The sequence below is a fragment of the Microcaecilia unicolor genome, chromosome 9 (assembly GCF_901765095.1).
Source record: "Microcaecilia unicolor chromosome 9, aMicUni1.1, whole genome shotgun sequence".
Lineage (NCBI taxonomy): Eukaryota > Metazoa > Chordata > Amphibia > Gymnophiona > Siphonopidae > Microcaecilia > Microcaecilia unicolor.
Genome location: NC_044039.1, coordinates 32,003,555 through 32,024,035, shown reverse-complemented (window position 1 = coordinate 32,024,035; position 20,481 = coordinate 32,003,555). Strand labels below are relative to the sequence as shown.

Below are 20,481 nucleotides of genomic sequence, written 5' to 3'. Positions count from 1 at the left end.
CAAATCACCTGTGTGACAAATGGAGTTCTTCTGCCCACCCATCTTGGACCCAGGCCCACCCAAAATTGGGTGTCTGGCTACGCCCCTGCTTGATATACTGCCTTTCTATGGTTTTTGCAATTGTAAGCTCTCTTGAGCAGGGACTGTCCTTCCCCATGTTTTAACTTGTACAGCGCGGCGTAACCCTAGTAGCGCTATAGAAATGCTAAGTAGTAGTAGTAGTAGTAGTATGTTCAAAGCAGTTTACATAGTTTATACAGGTACTTATTTGTACCTGGGGCAATGGAGGATTAAATGACTTGTCCAGAGTTACAGGAGCTGCAGTGGGACTCGAACCAGTTCTCCAGGATCAAAATCCACCGCACTAACCACTAGGCTACTCCTCCACGTCCACATGAGGAATAGAAAATATGGTTATTAAAGGCAGCACGACTAAGCATGAAATGATCTAAAATAATTTTGCTTTCATTTATTATTCTTTTCCGCTAGAACCTAAAATCTCATTCTTTCTTGTGAAAAGTGGTGCACAAACTCAACTGTAACATCTTTCAGCCTTTCTACGACAAACTTTCATTGGTGTTCAGTAGCCTAATAGTCACAATCTGCATCCAGATAATGAGGCAAGAAGAGTTAATGAGTAATCCCTGTCTGCTGGGGCACTGAGCCAATGAGGAGAAGGCCTGAGTCTGAACTGAGAATGTTATCAGGAGAGTTTCTAGTAAACCCCAAGAAAGAAAAGCAGGAAGTTACTTAAAATTAGGATTTAAACAAGCGGAGTTAGATGAAGAACATCTGCTTGTGAAACGTGCTGCCTCGTAAGTAAACATTTATTCATAATATAATGTACAAAAATCTGCTTTCCTTGATCAATCATTACCTAGGGGGAAGACGCATCCATTGATCTTCAGAAACCAGTAAAAGGGAAATGCTATTGTGGAAATGTCAGGTATTCGGAATACTGCCATTTAGTTTGCATAGAGTATCTTTGTCCCTTGTTCTACTGGATATTATCTGGGGGGGGGGGTATCATTGTGGACAATTTCAAAGCAGAGCAAGTGTTACTCAAGGCTTTTTTATTTTCTACAAAGATAGGAAGGGATAATGCACTATACACTTCTGCTACAGTTACTGTGAGACTTGTTCCTGAACAGGGAAGAACTGTGTGGAAGTTCTCCATCTGTTTTTCTGCACAGGTTTTCACTGGTATGATAGTTCTGTCGAGCAGAGACTGTCTCTTACATGTTCAGTGTTCAGTGCTTATTTGTTGCATTTGTATCCCACGTTTCCCCACCTCTTTGCAGGCTCACTGTGGCTTACAATACATCATGAGTAACAGAAATGCATGAAAAAGTATACATTTAGTCAGGGGTGTGCTGGTAAATTTTTAACAACAGGCTCTTTCTCCGGACGTAGCCAGCTCTGCAGTTGGAAGGGCCAGGGGTGGCCGGGTGGGAGGGGGGAGCAACACTTGCTTCTCTCTCCTCCCTCCCTTCGTGCAGGCACGCTAGGCATACCTTTGCTGGCAGCCACCACTCCCAACGTCTTGCTCTGAGCAGCATGCTGGAACTTCTCTCACATGCTCCAGAAGTCTCAGCCTGCTGCCCAGAGCTGGAAACAAGGAGTGGGGAGCAGCAGTAGTCTATTTACTTGGCTGGCAGGGCTCAGCATCCCCACCAGCAAAGTAAAAGAGAATTCAGCAGGGGGCCCAAGCCCACATTTTGGGATTCAGTTGTTAAAGTAGCCATGGAGGGCCCTACTTTAACAACCGGCTCCCAAAATTCTTAAAAACTTAACAACCGGCTCTTAAGAGCCTGTGAGAGCCTGCTACAGCACACCACTGTATTTAGTGATAACTGAAGGATTTTGGGTAGCATGATAATGATAAAACATGATAGTATGTTAACAAACAAACATATTAAGAAGTATTTAAGAAATATATAAGAGTTGTATAAGAAAGTATACATTTAGTAGTAGTTACAGGATTTTGGGTATCATGATAGTGAAAAAAACATGGTAGTGTTTTGGCAAATAGATATGGTAGAGGCAGTTTTGGATGTGCGTATAGGAGTTTATACTTGTGGATCATTGTTGTATGCCTTGTTAAAGAGATGCGTCTTCAGTAGAACTCGGAAGTTAGCTAATTCATAGATCGCTTTTAATTTGCGCGGCAGCGCATTCCAGAATTGTGTTCTGTTTGTCCTGATTAGATTGTAAGCTCTGTCTAGCAGGGCCTGTCTCTTTCATGCTCAGTGTTCAGTGCTGCGTACGTCTAGTAGTGCTATAGAAATGATAAGTAGTAGTAGTAGTAGAATTGGTGGTCTTTTCCACTTTTTGATACTGTAGAATATTAAAACCCTGAGCAAATTATTGTGCCATTTAAAAAGTGACTGTGATGCACAGAAATCAGTGAAGATCAATACACAAGATCATAAAAAAAACTATCAACAAGAACTACTTGCTCTTATAGATCTCCTCATCCAGAGGGTGAGTAAAAAACATATACAAACAAGGACTAATTGGGGCAAAATACTGAACAGTCCAACTGAGTTTCAGGAATTTAACCCCTTTCTTGTTTCACTTCTGCCAGAAACCTATGTCTGGCCCCAGTGTATCTGAGCAGGGCTGTTAGCTATGAAGGGAAAAGTTTCCTTTTCGGGGCTGGCTCAAGGGACTGAGGAGCCCTGAGCCAACTTTTGCAATGATCTCCCCCCCCCCCCCCCACTACCACCCATGATTGAATATATCCCTCCTTTCTCAAGTCCCCCCTCCGTGATAAAAGGGGCCAGAATCTCAATCTCCACCATCCAGTGGATACTGAACTGTAGGCAGAGGGGGGAAGGGAGGGAATAGAGCAGGAGAGATATAGACCGGCTCCTTATCACTGGTGCCCTGAACCAGTGGCTCACCTGGTCCGTAGGCTGAGCCGGCCCTGCTCACGCTTTGCAAATGCTGACAAGCCATTTTAGAAAACCACAAAGAATTCAGCAAAGGTGTATGTCAATAAAGATAATAATGAAGGGGGTCTATTACTAAAATGTGTTGAGTTTTGGGCTTAACATGCTACAACGCTAAACTTTAATGCTTAGCAAGCCCATAATGAATGCTGCATCAAGAGGGTGCATTCCGACTAATTTTTAATTGTAGGTCGTTTGTTAACATTTGGATTAATGCATACTTACCTGCATCGAGTTAATGCAGAAGCTCTGTGTTAACAATGCGTTAGCCAGTTAGCGCAGTTAATGTAATGCGCTAGCTGGCTACTGCTTCCATGCCAACTCTGTCTATGCCTTGCTCCACAAATGAAAAATGGTGAGAAATTCAACAATGTGCAGTTTAATGCACAAAAATAGGCAAATTATCACAAAACCCATTAAAGTGGTGGTCTATTTCCACACATTAACCCTGAAATTCTATAAATGGCGCTTAAAATTTCATGCACAATTTTTAAACTGTATGACAAGCCAATTAGTACCGCTAATTGAGTGCTATCAATTATCGGCACTGGCATTAATTGAAATTTATGTGTTTATTATTTGGTGTGGGGATTCCATGTGTAAACTTTATATATGGCTCCCAAAAGGGGGCGTGACCATGGGAGGGTCATAGGCTGATCAGGGGCGCTCCTACAATTGGTGTGCGTTGTGATAGAATAAGGGAGATCTGTGTGCCTAATTTAGATGTGAGGATTTATACCAGGGTTTACTTGGTGTAAATTCTTGCATCTAAAGTTAGGTGCCAATCCCGGTGCTAAGCACCTAACTTTCTGCACCGTGTATAGAATAGTGCTTAGCGCAGTTTTTTTCAGCATCAATTTTTCAGCGCTATTTGTAGAATTTGATCCTAAATGCGCTGTGATTGGCTCACAGACTTCCTGGTCTCTGAGCTGAGTTAAGCACGGCCAAAAAGACTTTTTTATTATTGCGAGGTGGGAAAGACGGCCAAAATGGGCGGTTTTTTTTGAATGGGCGTCCTCACCTGCACCTCTGCATCGAGCTGCATCGGAGGGGGGTGAGCAGTGTGGCGTCTTCGGTGGGGGGGGGGGGAAGACGTTGTTAGTGAGTGAAGGACGCCAATAAAGGACGTCCCTGACGAGCACTTGACTTTTTTTTTTGCCGATCTTTACTTTTGTAGCTCCCGCGCAGCCCCAACGAGAGGTACAGACCTCTCGTTAAATTTTCCAGCGTTAAGGCAATCGGAAAAGTTTAGTGCATCTCATTACAATGGGGTTTCTACACAATTTGCTCATCTGCATTTCGTTTTCGTTAGCTGCTACCGTCGTAGTTGGAAACAAGTCTTTAGTGCATGCCAGGGTTTACTACTTGCTCGTTAAGGGCTCGTTAGTGCATCTGGCCTTAATGCCCTTTAGTAAAAGGGGCTTGAAGCTTGGCTTAAGAATGAATACTTCAATGTTGAGATTTGACAGTGATCCTTAAACATTTTGCAGAGAAGGAAATCCATTTGGTTTATGAAATGATGTGACAATACATTTTCTGGGTGCTACAGAAACTCATTTTAGTTACAACATATCTTATGAATATTATAATCATTTAAAATGATTGTATCCACTGCAAGAACGTACAGAAGGTCTAACTTTCTTGTGCAGTAATGTTCATCAAGAGGTTGCCCATACCTGCTTATGGGGCCCTTTGACTAAGTCGTGTAGGTACCTACGCGCATCCAGCGCGCCAAATTGGAACTACCGCCCGGCTACCGCATACCCCGGGCGGTAATTCCATTTTTATGTGCGTCCAAAACAGGCGGTAGAAAATATTTTCTATTTTCTACCGCGTGGCGCTTAGCCGGCAGTAATCAGAATGCTGCTGCTGGCTGCTTACCGCCCGGTTAGCGCATAAGACCTTACCTCTAATTCAAGGGGTGGTCGTAAGGTCTCAGACTGAAAATGGAGGTGTGCTGGTTTTAATTTTGCCACATTTTAGAGTGCATTTTTGGCCACAAAAAATTCCTTTTTTACAGGAGCACTGAAAAAATGACCTGCGCGCATCCAAAACACGCGCCTACGCCAGAGCAGGCCACTTTTAAGTGTGCCTTAGTAAAGGGGTCCCTTTATTAGCTAGACTTTGAGGATCATTTTATAACCATGTGCATGAATAAAAAGCCTGCAAATAATTTTAACTCTGCAGACTCAGCCAGATTTTGAAAGGGAAGGTATACACATATTTCCATTTTTGAAAATTACCTCCAAAAACCTATGTATTTACATTTATACCTGCTCTTTATCACACACACATTTTCTGACCTAATTAATTTATGTGCATATAGGTGATTACAAGTGATTTGGTCTCTCCCTCTCTCAACTGTATGCCATATGGTCTCTCAAATATCCTCCCTCCCCTGCATACCTTTTAAATAGCAGATTTTCACTGGCAGTGAGCAGCAACTAATACACACTGCTCATGTTGGCCCCACAGCCTTCCCTCTGATGCAACTTCCTGTTTCCACATAGGTGGGAATACGTCAGAGGGAAGGCTGTGGGGCCGGTGCGAGCAGTATGTATCAGTCACTGCTCAATGCAGGTGAAGATCTGCTATTTACAAGGTATGCAGCAGAGACAGTTGTCGGGAGTTTTCGGCTGGTGGAGCTTGGGGATCCCTGCCAGCCCCATCATAAGTGTGCTGCTACTGGGTGGGCCTGAGCCCAAAGTGGGTGGGCCTGGGTCCCACCCTTGTCTACGCCTCTGACAGTCTATATAAACTTACACACACACAGGATTTACATGTGTGCACCTACCAGCATGTCAGGAAGGTATTTATAGACGTCCATTTTAGTGGGTAAAGCACCATTCTACATGCAGAAATAGTTATTAAAATTTTCTCCCCCCCCTCCCCTACCAATCCCAATAAAACTCTTCCTGGAGATGCAGAGTTGAATTGGTGATCATGTTTCTGTCTTTTGGATGATCCTAGCCAGAGTAGTAGACTAGTTTAGTATTATTGACAAACTAGTAAAAAAGGCCCGTTTCCGAAACCAATGAAACGGGCACTAGCATGTGGCTTTTTTTGTGTGTGTGTGTATGTGTCACAGAGTTATTTTGTGTATGTGTGTGTGAGTGAGTGAGTGTTTCTCCCCCCCCCCCCCGGTCTATTTTTGCACATACCCACAGCAGGAATATTCTTCTCTCGTTCCAGCGGTGGTTCTGTGCTCTCCGTGCTGCACAGATAATGAGCCATTCTGCTGGGGAATGCTCCTCCCTTATTGTCACGTAGTTTCCTCTGATTGGTCTGTCTTACGTTGCTTAGTGTTGCCTGGGAACGGTGTTGTGATGGTCCTTTGTGTTTCAGAATGTTGAGGATGTTTTTTCTGATTGGTCCGTCATGCGAGGGCGGGGCAGAGAGACATGGTCAATGTTGTGGCTTCACCACCATGAATCCATGAACCCTTCAGGGAGTGTCTGAGTGACTTCAGAACGTTGTCTTCAGAATGTTGAGGGTGAGTTTTATTATAGTAGATATAATAATAGGAATCCTGTTGGAAACGATTGTATAATAAAGCTGGCTTGGTTTTACACATGATTGGCAGAATGGAAAGTGCAACACTGCCCATATATAAATAGATTTTTAAGAAAAGGCTGCCTTTCTGAGTTATTCTCATTGGGATAAATTCTAGCTGTGCCAAAAAATTAGCACCAAAACTTTAACGTGATTAGTGTGGTTCTATAAGGAGTATGTGTTGTTTAAAAATCACGCTTAGGGCATAAACTGCGCCTAAATGTAGGTACCTGGAATTGGGCCTGCTATAAGCAGGTTTAAATGCTGGTATCTACATTAGGCGTGGTTTGCCCATATTCTATATCATTGTGCATACATTTTGGGAACATACCCAGAACCACCCCTATCCACCTCCCCCCCCAAATATTTCTACACATTAGGATTTATACACAGATTGTTATAGAATATGATATGTGCGTAAATCCTAATTATTGCCAATTAGTACTGACAATTGGTTGTTATCACCCAATTATCAGTGCTGATTGGCTCATTAATTAAGTTATACGAGTAAATTGGGCACGCACCCAATTTATCGCATGTAACTCGTGGTGCCATATATAGAATCCGTGTCTGAACTGTGTAAAAAAAAATGTGTGCTGAGAAAATTCTGATCCAAATCTGTTAACACGTGCTATGGAAGGAGTGTTTTGATTTTACTTTTTTATTTGATATTAAAGAACCAGATTGAAGTTTTAACAAAACTGTGCAACAATCCTGTTAGTCAGGATGCATGCAGAGCTCTGAAACGATGCATTCTTTTGCCCAAATACTGATTTCTTGCATCTGTGGAAAAAAATCCACAAGAAAATAAAATGGTATGGATAAATCTTAAATTAAAAGAACTCTGGGACTTTTATCCAAAAAGTGCTATATTTAGGAACTGGAGAGAAAAGTGGCAGTATGCGGTGAAGACGGAATGTGATGAAGGCGGTTAGCTTAGCAGAGTTTAAAAAGGGGTTAGACGGTTTCCTAAAGTCCATAAACCACTACTAAATGGACTTGGGGAAAAATCCACAATTCCAGGAATAACATTTATAGAATGTTTGTACGTTTGGGAAGCTCGCCAGGTGCCCTTGGCCTGGATTGGCCGCTGTTGTGGACAGGATGCTGGGCTTGATGGATCTTTGGTCTTTTCCCAGTGTGGCATTACTTATGTACTTACGTACTTATGCACATTGAAGATTTATGTGCTGTGGAATTTTGAAGCTGCGGAAAATGGAATGATGTGCTATTTCAAAACCTTGCAAAGAAATTAACAAGCAGACTTTTAGCATTTTTTATTGCACTTTTTTCTGCCTGGGAGTTAAATGTAATCTAAAATTTCTTAGTTCAAGCCCTGGTTTTCAAAAGGTACTTGACATAAGCTATAATACATTTTCCCTCTTTGCATTCCTACTCTTGTCCCTCTCCTCTGAGCTTGCCATACACAATGGCGCTGGCCATCTTTATGCATTCCTTTACTGTCTAGTACTTGATATTGCTTTCCAGGAAATACTGCCTCGCATCTTACTACAATGGCTCCTACAATGGCCCTCAAATATCTATCCAGAAGAAAACCAGCACCAGAAAACCAAAATCTATACAAGTGTAAAGAGTTTTCTGATTGAAGCCAAAGAACGCCACATAATTGAAAACGACAGCCAGAGATGGAGCTTGACATACAGGCTCAGGAAGTCTATTCCAGGCATATAGTGCATGAAGATTAAAAAAAAAACTGAGCCTGGAGTTAGCAGTGGAGGAGAAGTGTGCAAATAAGAGAGATTTACCCAGTGAATGGAGTTCCTGGGGAGGAGTGTAGGGAGAGATAAGAGTGGAGAGGTACTGAGGAGCTGCAGAGCGAATGCACTTGTAAGTCAATAAGAGGAGTTTGAACTATATGCGGAAACGGATAGGGAGCCAGTGAAGTGACTTGTGGAGAGGGCTAATATGAGCATAACGACACTGGCGGAATATTAGTCGTGCAGCAGAATTTTGAACAGATTGAAGGGGAGAGAGATGACTTAGTGGGAGACCTGTGAGAAGCAAGTTGCAATAGTCTAAGCGAGAGGTGATAAGAGTGTGGATAAGGGTTCTGGTAGTGTGCTCAGAAAGGAAAGGATGAATTTTGGAAAGAGAGAACAGACCATGGTGGGGAGAAGGGGAAGAGATACCTGGACCGCAGGGCAAAAAATGGTCTTAGTGCACTCTTATGCAGGTTTTTCCTGCGCAGTAAGGCCATTTCTATGTTTTGTATTAAAAAAGTTATGACATGTGTACTCACTGCTTCCCATTATGTAGGTGATAAGAGCTACAAAGCAAGGAGTAGGAAAGGTAGGCTCCTCCAAGAAACCGGGGTAGACGTATATGGTGAATCAAACCTTTATTTCAAGAATAACAATGAAACAACTCGACTCGACACAGCTGTGTTTTGGTGCTAGAAAGCGCCTTCCTCAGGAGTCTACAATTAAAAATATTTTACAAAGAAATTTTACATATCTAAAATAATAATGAACATCACATGGATATCTTAATGTAAAGTATGTAAATCAACTCTTTTGAATAATGTGCACTTTAAACACACATGAAAGCTTATTAAACAAGTATATATTAAATAATAAATCATTGAACAGTATAAAAACAAATTCATAAATGGTGTTGTAAATAATTTTTGCCATTTAAAATTAAAAACATACAGACACATTTATAAACTTATTCAAAGTAGACAACTTGTGATTAATTTGGTGTTGTAAATAAGAGCTAACCAGTGATTGTTTGGTAATTTAGCTGCGCTAACTGGTTAGCGCAGGAACACCCACTCTCTACCTCCCTGACATGCCCCCTGAAAAAATAATTAGCACGTGCTTAGCGCGTACTGATTTGGCACTTACCGCTTGACACCTGAGCATGTCTCACATTACGTTATTTTAAGCTGTGTTAGGCACATTTTATAAAAGGGCCCCTAAGTTTGCCAATTAATGTGCAGAAAGTGTAAAATCTTGCCAAAATGGGGACCTTTATTTTTAATAACATGCACTGAAAACAAATTCATAAATAATGCATGTAAAATTGTTTTAGTTAGCTACGTGATGCAAGGTTCCGCATTATCTATTTATTTATTTATTTTTTACATTTGTATCCCACATTTTCCCACCTATTTGTAGGTTCAATGTGGCTTACATAGTACCGGAGAGGCGTTTGCAGACTCCGGTGAGAACAAATATAAAGTGATGTAGTGGTCAGATAAAGTTCAAGTGGCATAGCCACATTAGGGAAACGTACAATGGAAGAGTTGAGTTTTGTCCATTACGTACTTTAGTTTTGTTGTGTTGCAGGGATTAGGCATCTAAGTTGGATCAGTGGGGTATGCCTTTTTGAAAAGGTTGGTTTTTAGCGATTTCTGGAAGTTTAGGTGGTCGTATGTCATTTTCAAGGCTTTTGGTAATGCGTTCCACAGTTGTGTGCTTATATAGGAAAAGCTGGATGCGTAAGTCGATTTGTATTTAAGTCCTTTACAGCTTGGGTAGTGCAGATTTAGATGTGATCGTGTTGATTCTTATGTCTTTCTAGTTGGTAGGTCGATCAAGTCTGTCATGTATCCCGGGGCTTCACCATAGATAGTTTTGTGGACCAGGGTGCAGATTTTGAAGGCTATGCGTTCTTTGATTGGGAGCCAATGTAGTTTTTTGTGGAGGGGTTTTGCGCTTTCAAATCACGTTTTTCCAAATATAAGCCTAGCTGCTGTGTTTGAGCGATCTGGAGTTTCTTTAAGGTTTGTTCTTTGCATCCTGCATAAATTCCATTGCAGTAGTCTACGTGGCTTAACACCATTGATTGTATCAGGTTGCGAAATGTTTCCCTAGGGAAGAATTGTTTCAAGCGTGTTTCAAGAATGAGTTTCCACATTGAGTGGAACATTTTCTTTGTTGTGGATGTCACTTGGTTCTCTAGTGTTAAGTTGCGGTCTATTGCGATGCCGAGGATTTTCAGGTTGTCTGATGTAGGAAGGGTGTAGTCTGGGGTGTTGATACTTGTGGGGTTGTCCGCGCTGTGTTGGGATGAGAGCATGAGGCAATGGGTTTTTTCTTTATTGAGTTTTAATTGAAATGCATTTGCCCATGAGTCCATGATGTTAGGAGTCACCGCCCAGGTAAAGGATCTAGGTGCCATCATTGATGATACATTGAAACCTCTGCTCAGTATGCTGTGAGCGACTAAGAAAGCAAATAGAATATTAGGAATTATTAGGAAAGGAATGGAAAACAAAAATGAGAATGTTATAATGCCTTTGTATCGCTCCATGGTGCGACCGCACCTCAAATACTGTGTGCAATGCTGGTCACTGCATCTCAAAAAAGATATAGTGGAATTAGAAAAGGTACAGAGAAGGGTGACAAAAATGATAAAGGGGCTGAGATGACTTCCCTATGAGGAAAGGCTAAAGCGGCTAGGGCTCTTCAGCTTGGAGAAGAGACTGCTGAGGCGATATGATAGAGGTCTGTAAAATACTGAATGGAGTGGATCGGGTAGATGTGAATTGTTTGTTTACTCTTTCCAAAAATACTAGGACTAGGGGGCACACAGTGAAGCTACAAAGTAGTAAATTTAAAACAAACTGGAGAAAATATTTCTTCGTTCAACGTGTAATTAAACTCTGGAATTTATTGCTAGAGAATGTGGTAAAGCAGTTAGCTTAGCAGGGTTTAAAAAAGGTTTGGATAATTTCCTAAAAGAAAAGTCCAGTCCACAAGGCATTATTAAAATGGGCTTGAGAAAATCCACTGCTTATTTCTATGATAAGCAGTATAAAATCTGTGTTACTGTTCTGAGATCTTGCCAGGTATTTCTGACCTGGATACTGGGCTTTTGGTCTGTCTCAGTATGGCAACACTTCTACTCATAAAACAGAAATGGAAAAGAAAAATTTTGTTCTTCTCTTGTTCATGACATTTCCTAGTTCATTAGTAACTTGAATTGTACATATGAATATGGCGAGAGAACAGTTAAATATTGTTGCAACTTTTAATTTCTTATAATTTAGCTCTACTTAGCTTTTTACAACTCAAAAGTAAAATAAACATTTTGTTTCTCTTTATCTTCTAGATCTTCCCTAGCTTCAAGCTACAATTATATTTGGGTGCATTTCCTGCACAGACAGACTAGATGGAACCTGAAATTAATCTGTTGGGCCATTCCCATCTAGCACCCCTGGAAGGATATTCTCTTTCAGAAGGTACTCAGATATTTGGTAAGCTCTAAATCAAGTCATAACACAGTACTGTACACAAATTACTAGTGAAAATTGGACCCAAAGCTAAATATCCAGGAGCCCTTTAACTAAGCTGTGTAAGTGTCTACACACGCCCAACGCATGCCAAAATGGAGTTACTGCAAGGCTACCACGTGGCCCTTGTGATAATTTCATTTTTGGCGCACGTCCGTTATGCGTGCTCGAAAAATATTTTTTATTTTCTGGCGTGCATCAGCTACATATGCCAAATGGCATTTGGCGTACATAGGTCATTATCGCCCGGTTACCATGTGAGACTTTACCGCTAGGTCAATGGCTGGCAATAAAATCTCAGACCCAAAATGGACGTGCGGCAATTTTCATTTTGCCTCACGTCCCTTTTCTGGAAAACTTTAAAAGAGGGCTTTCTTACAGGTGTACTGAAAAATGGATTGGCACAAGCACAAAACCCGTGCCTACAGTATTGGCAGCCATTTTTCAGTTCACTTGTATCCCACATTTTCCCAGCATGTGTGGGCTCAATGTGGCTAACAAAGTTACAAGAAAATTACATAATACAGCAGGATATAATAGTTAAATAAAAAGTAACAAACACAGTAACTTAAGCAGCCAAACAAGAGAATACGGACGGGAAATCAGGAGCAACAAGAGGAAGCAGACATAAGGCAAAAAGTGGGGAAATCTGACAAAACGGAATTATGGGATTAAAGAGTATTGGGGACAGTGGGATAGGCTCTAATAAACAAATAAGGTTTTAGTAATTTTTTTAAAGTTGGGTGATCCGTTGTCTCTTTCAATTATCTCGGCAAGGCATTCCAGGATTGCGAGCTGATGAACGAAAAGGATGAAGCATAGATTGACTTGTACTTTAGATTCTTGCAGGCAGGGTAGTGCAGAAGAAGAAAAGTGTGAGATGACACCGATGAATTTCTGGGTGGTAAATCAATCAAATCACACATGTAAACTGGTGCTTCTCCGTAGATGATTTTATGTGTTAATGCGCAGATTTTGAATACAATACGGTCTCGAATGGGCAGCCAGTGAAGACTCTCACGGAGAGGTTGCGCACTGTCGAAGCGAGTTTTTCCATAGATTAGTCTGGCCGCGGTGTTTTGAACCGTCTGGAGCTTCTTCAGAATATAGCGTGTACAGCCAGCGAATAAACCACTACAGTAGTCGATGTGGCTTAGGACCAATGAATGTATCAGGGATCGGAAAATATCTCTTGGCAAGATCCTTAGTAAAAGGACCCCCAATCTCTTCTGAATACTTATCATTAGACTGTATGCCAAAGTCATCTGCTAATAGCTTTTTATCATGGCCCAGAAGGTTGAACCACTTATTCTAGACATAATTGTAGCCAACTTAACAATAAGGTTTTCTTTTACTTTGAATAAAGCAATGTGGGTACAAAATTTTGCTGTTTGCCAACTCTGCCATTTTATGACTTCACAAATGCTTTGTCCCTGTGAAAAAGATTGTAAACCTAGTTTGGGGTGGGGAGTACTTTGTGTTCTCCATATGAGACTTGCCATTTAGATCAGTGTTTCTGGAATACTCCTTGCCAGTCAGATTTTCAGGATATACACAATGAATATGCATGATCTTGATTTGCATACACTGCCTCTATTATATGCAGATCTCTTTCATGCATACTCCATTTTGGATATCCTGAAATCCTGACTGGCAAGGGATACCAGCGACATAACGTAACCAAAGACCGTAACTGGACATATCTTAATCCTTCCTCTCTCTAAGTTCCCCCCAATGGTCTTTAACATACATGTACCTCAATATCACCTTGTTCATATCGGAATCGGCTAACACCGTTTACGGTACTATGTAAGCCACATTGAGCCTTTAAAAAGGTGGGAAAATGTGGGATACAAATGTAACAAATAAATAAATATGAATCCACTTGAATACATTAAAAATAGATATCAACTAACAAAGTGATTCATTTTGATAAGGTATTGGTCCAACGGAGAAAAATATTACCTGTAACTTTTTAGTTTGGCATTTTTATGCTTCCTACTTCTGTTTTCGTTCGATGCCGTGGCTTCCATTGCTGAACTGACCTTCAGCAGCCACAATAAGTTCCCAGCCGATGGGGTGGAACCCGAAGAATGGGGCCTCCAAGGTCAAGCCATGGATACAGTCTCTGAAATGGCATGAAGAATTAGGAAAACACTATGGTGGATCATATTCACTTTGGGATGAAACGGTATTTAGAGTAGCTCCCAACAGGGAAGATCAGGTTGAGCAGCTCTGTGTGCTAGAAGGGAGTTAGGAAGAAAGAAAGTTCTAGGTGAAGAGGAAAAGCGAGACAAGACAAAGAGCAAAAGTGAAAACTGGGGGAAGGAAGAGAGAGAAAATGTGCGTGTGTATTCTTATGACCACTGCAAGAGTATTCAGTGCCTTAGGCAAACCTTCAGTTATGCCTCCCTCCAATTAATCTCCAGACAATTCTGATGACCCTACAACCGTTCTATACAGAAGCATAACTGGACATCATACTTTAAAATATTGAACTTTGTTTTGCAGGTGAAAGTAGGGGCTGATGATTCTTTGCGCTTATGTGATTGTCAGGATTTACTGTTTTGCTTTCACTGCAGCTGCTTTTTGCTGCCCCTAGACACTGGCCTAGTCTTGCCTAGGGTTGACCCTGTGTGTTGGGGGTGGGAGGTGGGTGGGAGTTGAACTTGTACAGTAAGGCTGGTTGCTTGGTCTCTGTACTGTCTGAGGCTAAAGCAGTGGTTCCCAAACCTTGTCCTGGAGGCATCCCAACCAGTCATGTTTTCAGGATATCCATAATGAATATTCATGAAAGAGATTTGCATGCAGTGGAGGCAGTGCATGTAAATCTCTCTCATTAAAATTCATTGTGGATATCCTGAAAACCTGAGTGGCTGGGGTGCCTCCAGGATCAGGTTTGGAAACCACTGGACTAAAGTGTGATCGTTTCGGTTAACACTCAGGGATTTCTTTTTTGGTTCATGTGTATCCCAGTGATGTTTCACTACTTGGCGTTTTGTAGGCGGGATCCTACTGTTCATCATTAACAGTCTGTGGTTCTGTTGAAGTATACTAATATCAAGAACCTTAAATCCATTGCACAACTATGTGAGGCTGATAGTGTCATGGCATGCCTTCAGTGAAAATATGCCAGCTTCCCAAATGTAATCTAATCTGAAACGTATTCACCGCACAAATTCGAACTGGAGGTTCTAGGCGGCTTACAGAATAAGAGACCCATATAATTACCAATGGGAAATTACATCATCATAAAAAATTAAAATGATAAAAAATTACATCCTTCTAGAGCTATCAGCAAGATAAATCCTGAAAATGTATCAAATAAAAAAGTTTTCGATTTCTTTCAGAATCGAGCATAGTTTGATTCAGCTGTAATGTATTGAGAGGCAGATTGTTCCAAATAGAAATAGCATGAAAGGAAAACATGCTATCAAGTTGTCATTTATATCGTAATCCTGTAGCAGTAGGATATCTTAATAGGAATGTTTCGTATACCTGAGATGAAGAGAAAAATGATTGCAGCAAGAGCTGAATCAATAAATCTGATGAATCTACATACAGTATTTGAAAAACCTTACAGTGGTCAAAAGAAAATTGACCGCTCTCTATTACTATTGACAGACATGAACGAGTGTACAGTACAGTCTTGATTATCCAATGTAAACAGGACTGACCCATTGTCGGATAAGTGAAAACAATGGTAACCCCTCAAACAATGCATAAACAAAAGCATAGCGTTCCCAATTTTCAAAAATTGTTTATTAACAACACTATAGCACATTCTGCAGCATGATTGGAGTGCTACATAAGTACATAAGTAATGCCACACTGGGAAAAGACCAAAGGTCCATCGAGCCCAGCATCCTGTCCACGACAGCGGCCAATCCAGGCCAAGGGCACCTGGCAAGCTTCCCAAACGTACAAACATTCTATACATGTTATTCCTGGAATTGTGGATTTTTCCCAAGTCCATTTAGTAGTGGTTTATGGACACATTGGAGCCGACTCTGTGGGTGCTTGAGCACCCCCAATATTGAGAAAATTCCTTGTATTTGTCCAGGGAGGGGTAATTTCCATTGGGCTTAGCACCCCCAATAATTTTGAAAAGTTGCTCCTATGTATGGACATGTTCTTTAGGAAACCGTCTAACCCTTTTTTAAACTCTGCCAAGCTAACCGCCTTCACAACTTTCTCTGGCAACGAATTCCAGAGTTTAATTATGCATTGGGTGAAGAAAACATTTCTACGATTTGTTTTAAATTTACTACACTGTAGTTTCATCACATGCCTCCTAGTCCTAGTATTTTTGGAAAGCGTGAACAGACGCTTCACATCCACCTGTTCCACTCCACTCATTATTTTATATACCTCTATCATGTCTCCCCTCAGCCGTCTCTTCTCCAAGCTGAAAAGCCCTAGCCTCCTTAGTCTTTCTTCATAGGGAAGTCGTCCCATCCCCACTATCATTTTAGTCGCCCTTCGCTGCACCTTTTCCAATTCTACTATATCTTTCTTGAGATGCGGCGACCAGAACATAATTACTGTACATGTGCTTGTTCTAAAAGAAAAATGTTTAATAGAAATAAATGTAATTACATCACTGGGAGGGGGGGCTGTCGGATATGCCAGATGGTTGGATTAGCGAAGGTTGGATAATCAAAACTATATTGTATTTTGAAAGTTATGGAACTTTTACATCTAAGTGGAATTTTAAGGGACTTCACAGAGTCAGTAGCTTTTCCTGCTAGCTTTCATCTCGCTTCTGTTCTAGTTTGTATATCGCTTTTCATGCGATGCCATCTCTAGCTCTAATACCAAATCTGATCATTGACCACTTTCTTGAAATGATTTATCAAAGCTGCTGCTATAAATGCTAAAAGGTAAATATTCGAGGTAAAAACCCTCTCGATACCGTGAGATATAGAACCAAAATAAAAGTGAGGAAAAACCAAGTTAGGATACCAAAAGACGCTTTATTGGTTTTACAAATAAAGCATCTTTTGGTATCCTAACTTGGTTTTTCCTCACTTTTCTTTTGGTTCTATATCAAAAGGTAAATATTCAACAGGGTTTAAGTGGGCAGGAGAAGCTCTTGCTGCTGAAAGCCCACTCAAATGAGCCATCCCCGGATATCCTAAGACACTTAACTATACAATGCCATGGATGGACTTGGGAAGGAGCCAACAGTTGTGTGGGCACTGGCCATATTCAGTTTTGGCGCCCGCTGCGGGCTGAATATTAGGGGATAAGGGAGTAATTTTTATAGGGAGCTGCCCAGATCTAGGTGGCAAGTATTAGTAACATAGTAAGTGACTGCAGATTAAGTCACATTCATTCTCAATTCAAGAATAAATCAACAATGAACGTGATATTATGTAGGTGATCATGGTCTTTCTTTGTTGTTTCTGGGACACAGACTGTAGAAGTCTGCTCAGCTCTGTCCTACTGGAGTTACCATCAAAGCCCACTCCAACCTATCTGAATCCGTCTTTTCATTTGCGGGACATGGACCGTAAGTCTGGCTGGCATTGTCCTCGCTTTCCAAATTACTGGAGTTTCTATTGAAGCTCTCTCCGGCCCATCCTAAACTGGATTTCTATATGTGGGACTCGGATGGTATAAGCCAGCCCAGCACTGGCCTTAGCTGATACAGCCAGAGTTGTTATCTAAGCACCACTTGACATGCAAACCCACATTCAGCCCTTTAAGTTTTGTTTTTTTATACCATTCATTTTCTAATTACATAGTAACATAGTAGATGATGGCAGAAAAAGACCTGCACGGTCCATCCAGTCTGCCCAACAAGATAAATTCATATGTGCTACTTTTTATTTGTACCTGTCCTCTTCAGGGAACAGACCGTATAAGTCTGCCCAGCACTATCCCCGCCTCCCAACCACTATCCCTGCCTCCCACCACCGGCTCTGCCACCTAAACTTGGCTAAGCTCCCAAGGATACATTCCGAGATCCTCTGTGCTCATCCCACATCTTTTTGAATTCCACCACAATGTTTTTCTCCACCATGTCCCTCGGAAGAGCATACCAGGCATCAACCACCCTCTCCATGAAAAAGAATGTTCTGACATTACTCCTAAGTCTACCATCCTGCAACCTCAGTTCGTGTCCTCTAGTTTTACCATTTTCCCTTCTCTGAAAATATTTGTGTTTATATTAATACCTTTCAAGTATTTAAACGTCTGTGTCATGTCTCCTCTGTCCCTCCCCTCCTCTAGGGTATACATATTCAGATCTTCAGATCTCTTCTCATATGTCTTTTGGCGCAAGCCCCATATCAATTTTGTTGTCTTCCTCTGGACTGCTTCAAGTCTTCTTACATCTTTAGCAAGATACGGCCTCCAAAACTGAACGCAATAATCCAGGTGAGGCCTCACCAATGACTTGTATAGGGGCATCAGCACCTCCTTTCTTCTGCTGGTTACACCTCTCTCTAAGCACACGAAAAAGAAGTCCAAATCTCCCGTGAAAACAGAACAAAACACAAAAAAGGCGGAAGATAAACCAAAACAGACCAAAAACAAGGGAGTAAGAGCGCCAGAAAAGTTTAATAGGACCCTACACGGTCCGTGTTTCGGCCAACAGGCCTTCCTCAGGGGTCCTGAATCTGACGTTTACAGGTACACCTCCAAGATATTCATGAAACAAAAACCAAAATACTTCTGAGGCTACTGCTCAGTCATTCCCTGCAATATCTGGAAACAGCTTTTGGGTTGGGATCATCAATTACTGGAAAGCCTTTGCTTTAAGGAGCCATTTACTCTTCTGAATCCATTCCAAAAATAGTTCAAAATCCAGGCTGTGTTCCAAACCAGAGAAATTTACAGCTCTTCCTCTTTGAAACTACTGTTGAAACCATCAGCCATCAACCATCAGCCTCTCTCTATACAGCCTAGTGTCCTTCTGGCCACACACTGAGCAGAGGGTTTCAATGTATCTTCAACGATGACACCTAGATCCCTTTTCTGGTTGGTGACTCCTACTGTGGAATCTTGCATCACATAGCTATAGTTCGGGTTCCTCCTTCTCACATGTTTCGCTTTGTACTTGCTCACATTAAACGTCACCTGCCATTCGGATGCTCAGTCTCCCAGTCTCGTAGGCACGTTGATTCCTTTATAGAATAGGCTCCTACTGCATGCCCAGTTGTAGAATTGCCCCTCAAAACGTTTATATTATTTCAAGTCTCATTCAAAGTAAAAACATGGCACCAGTACAGAAATGTGAACTGAACTTGCTGTTGTAAAATGGAGATATCCGAGTTTCATTTCATTTATTTCAGTATAGCCCATCCTCCCAAAATGTTCAAGGTGGGATCCATAAAAACATTGATAATGCAGCACGTCTTCCTCTTTTAGCTTATTTTAAGTAACGTTCATGATGGTTTTCTCATGAAAGCATCTTTTTTTTTTGCAACTATGTTTATTGAAGAACATCTGAAGAGAACGTACAAACATCTTGCAACAAAATACCGAGGAGAGAATCAAAGTGAAAGTGATATGACTTGATAGTCGGGCTTTGTAATAGAAACTGCCAGCAGAGCTAGCATCATAAAGCCGAATGAAGTATGGGTTTAACAGATTATACTCTATTGTCCTGAAATGATTAACAGAATTGCAGTAATAATTAACATAAAATTTACATGAGAGAAGTGTGTTGATAGCCTTGAAAGGATGGGGTGGATCAAGAACATGAACGTGGGTGTAACAAGCAGAGTTATTCTGGGCAGAACACACTTTCTCAGGGACAAAGTTAGCATGTCGAAAGCAACAAAGATTATACCTTTTTAATTACAATTTATTGTAGTGTAAGGAAGTTAATCAGTAAGCTCCTTATAACTGCTCCTCCAGGTCACACCTTAGCCAACTAGACTCAAGGTAAGCATATATTTTCAGTTCCCGTGGACACAGCAACAAGATGGTGAATTGCCAGCCAGAAAAGCTAACTGACAGACCCCAACAGAAGATATAGACTATCGGACAATAGGTGACAAAAAGGTCTTCAGGAAACAGCATCTGTCGGCTTCAACCTGCCATGGAAATATCTAGCATGAAGTCCACTGAAGGTAGGATGTAGTTCAAAGGGACAAGACGCCTAGGCTCAATTGATTAACGATTTGCATGGAACTCTTACCTACGGCGTTTCCCAGCTCTGGCAGTTTACCGAGTAGAGGCTTTATGAGTTCTTCTGATTGGAGGCAGACTGCACCAGAATTTTGTAATGTCTGCAGTGAAAAAAAAAAAGGAATAAGACTCCCGGATTTCAGTGGCTAACTAGTTGGTTTGTGTTTTAAATTGCACTTTTCAGTTCTTCAACTCTTCTGAAGCTTAGGCTGAGAAATATTACATGTGCTTATTTTTCTGCTGGCTACTAACACTTGACAAATATAGTGGATGAAGTAATTATCACTGTGTTAATATTGTAAAAATGTAAACGCAAAGGGCGACAAACAAGGTGGAGGAGTGGGGGAGCAGGCTGCTTATGGACTTGGGCCGGTCCACTTTGCTTGCTATTGTCTCAGGTACACTTAGAATATAATTCCTCTTGGACAGGCAACTTACTTATTGTACCTGAATCTGTAACTCACCTTTAGTTCAGGATAAGAAAGAAGCTCTCTTTGTAAATGTCGCTATTGTCAGAGTTAGGGTTCTGTTCAGTTTTCTCTTATTCAGTCACCTTGTGGTTCCCACCAGGAC

General features: G+C 41.3%; 1 protein-coding gene across 4 annotated transcripts in view; it reads left to right on the top strand.

Annotated features, from left to right (window-relative positions):
* Nucleotides 1-489: 489 nt before the first annotated feature.
* Nucleotides 490-20,481, top strand: part of NR1H4 (nuclear receptor subfamily 1 group H member 4) — a 95,185-nt gene continuing 75,193 nt past the window's right edge. The window contains exons 1-2 of one of the 4 annotated variants that reach the window (XM_030215208.1): nt 490-815; nt 11,586-11,715. In XM_030215208.1, coding sequence (XP_030071068.1) covers nt 11,646-11,715 — 70 coding nt within the window. In that variant the 5' untranslated portion in view covers nt 490-815; nt 11,586-11,645. Of the gene's footprint in view, nt 816-11,585; nt 11,731-19,690; nt 19,851-20,481 lie in introns of those variants that run through there. The other 3 variants (XM_030215207.1, XM_030215210.1, XM_030215209.1) reach the window with 3 other exon arrangements.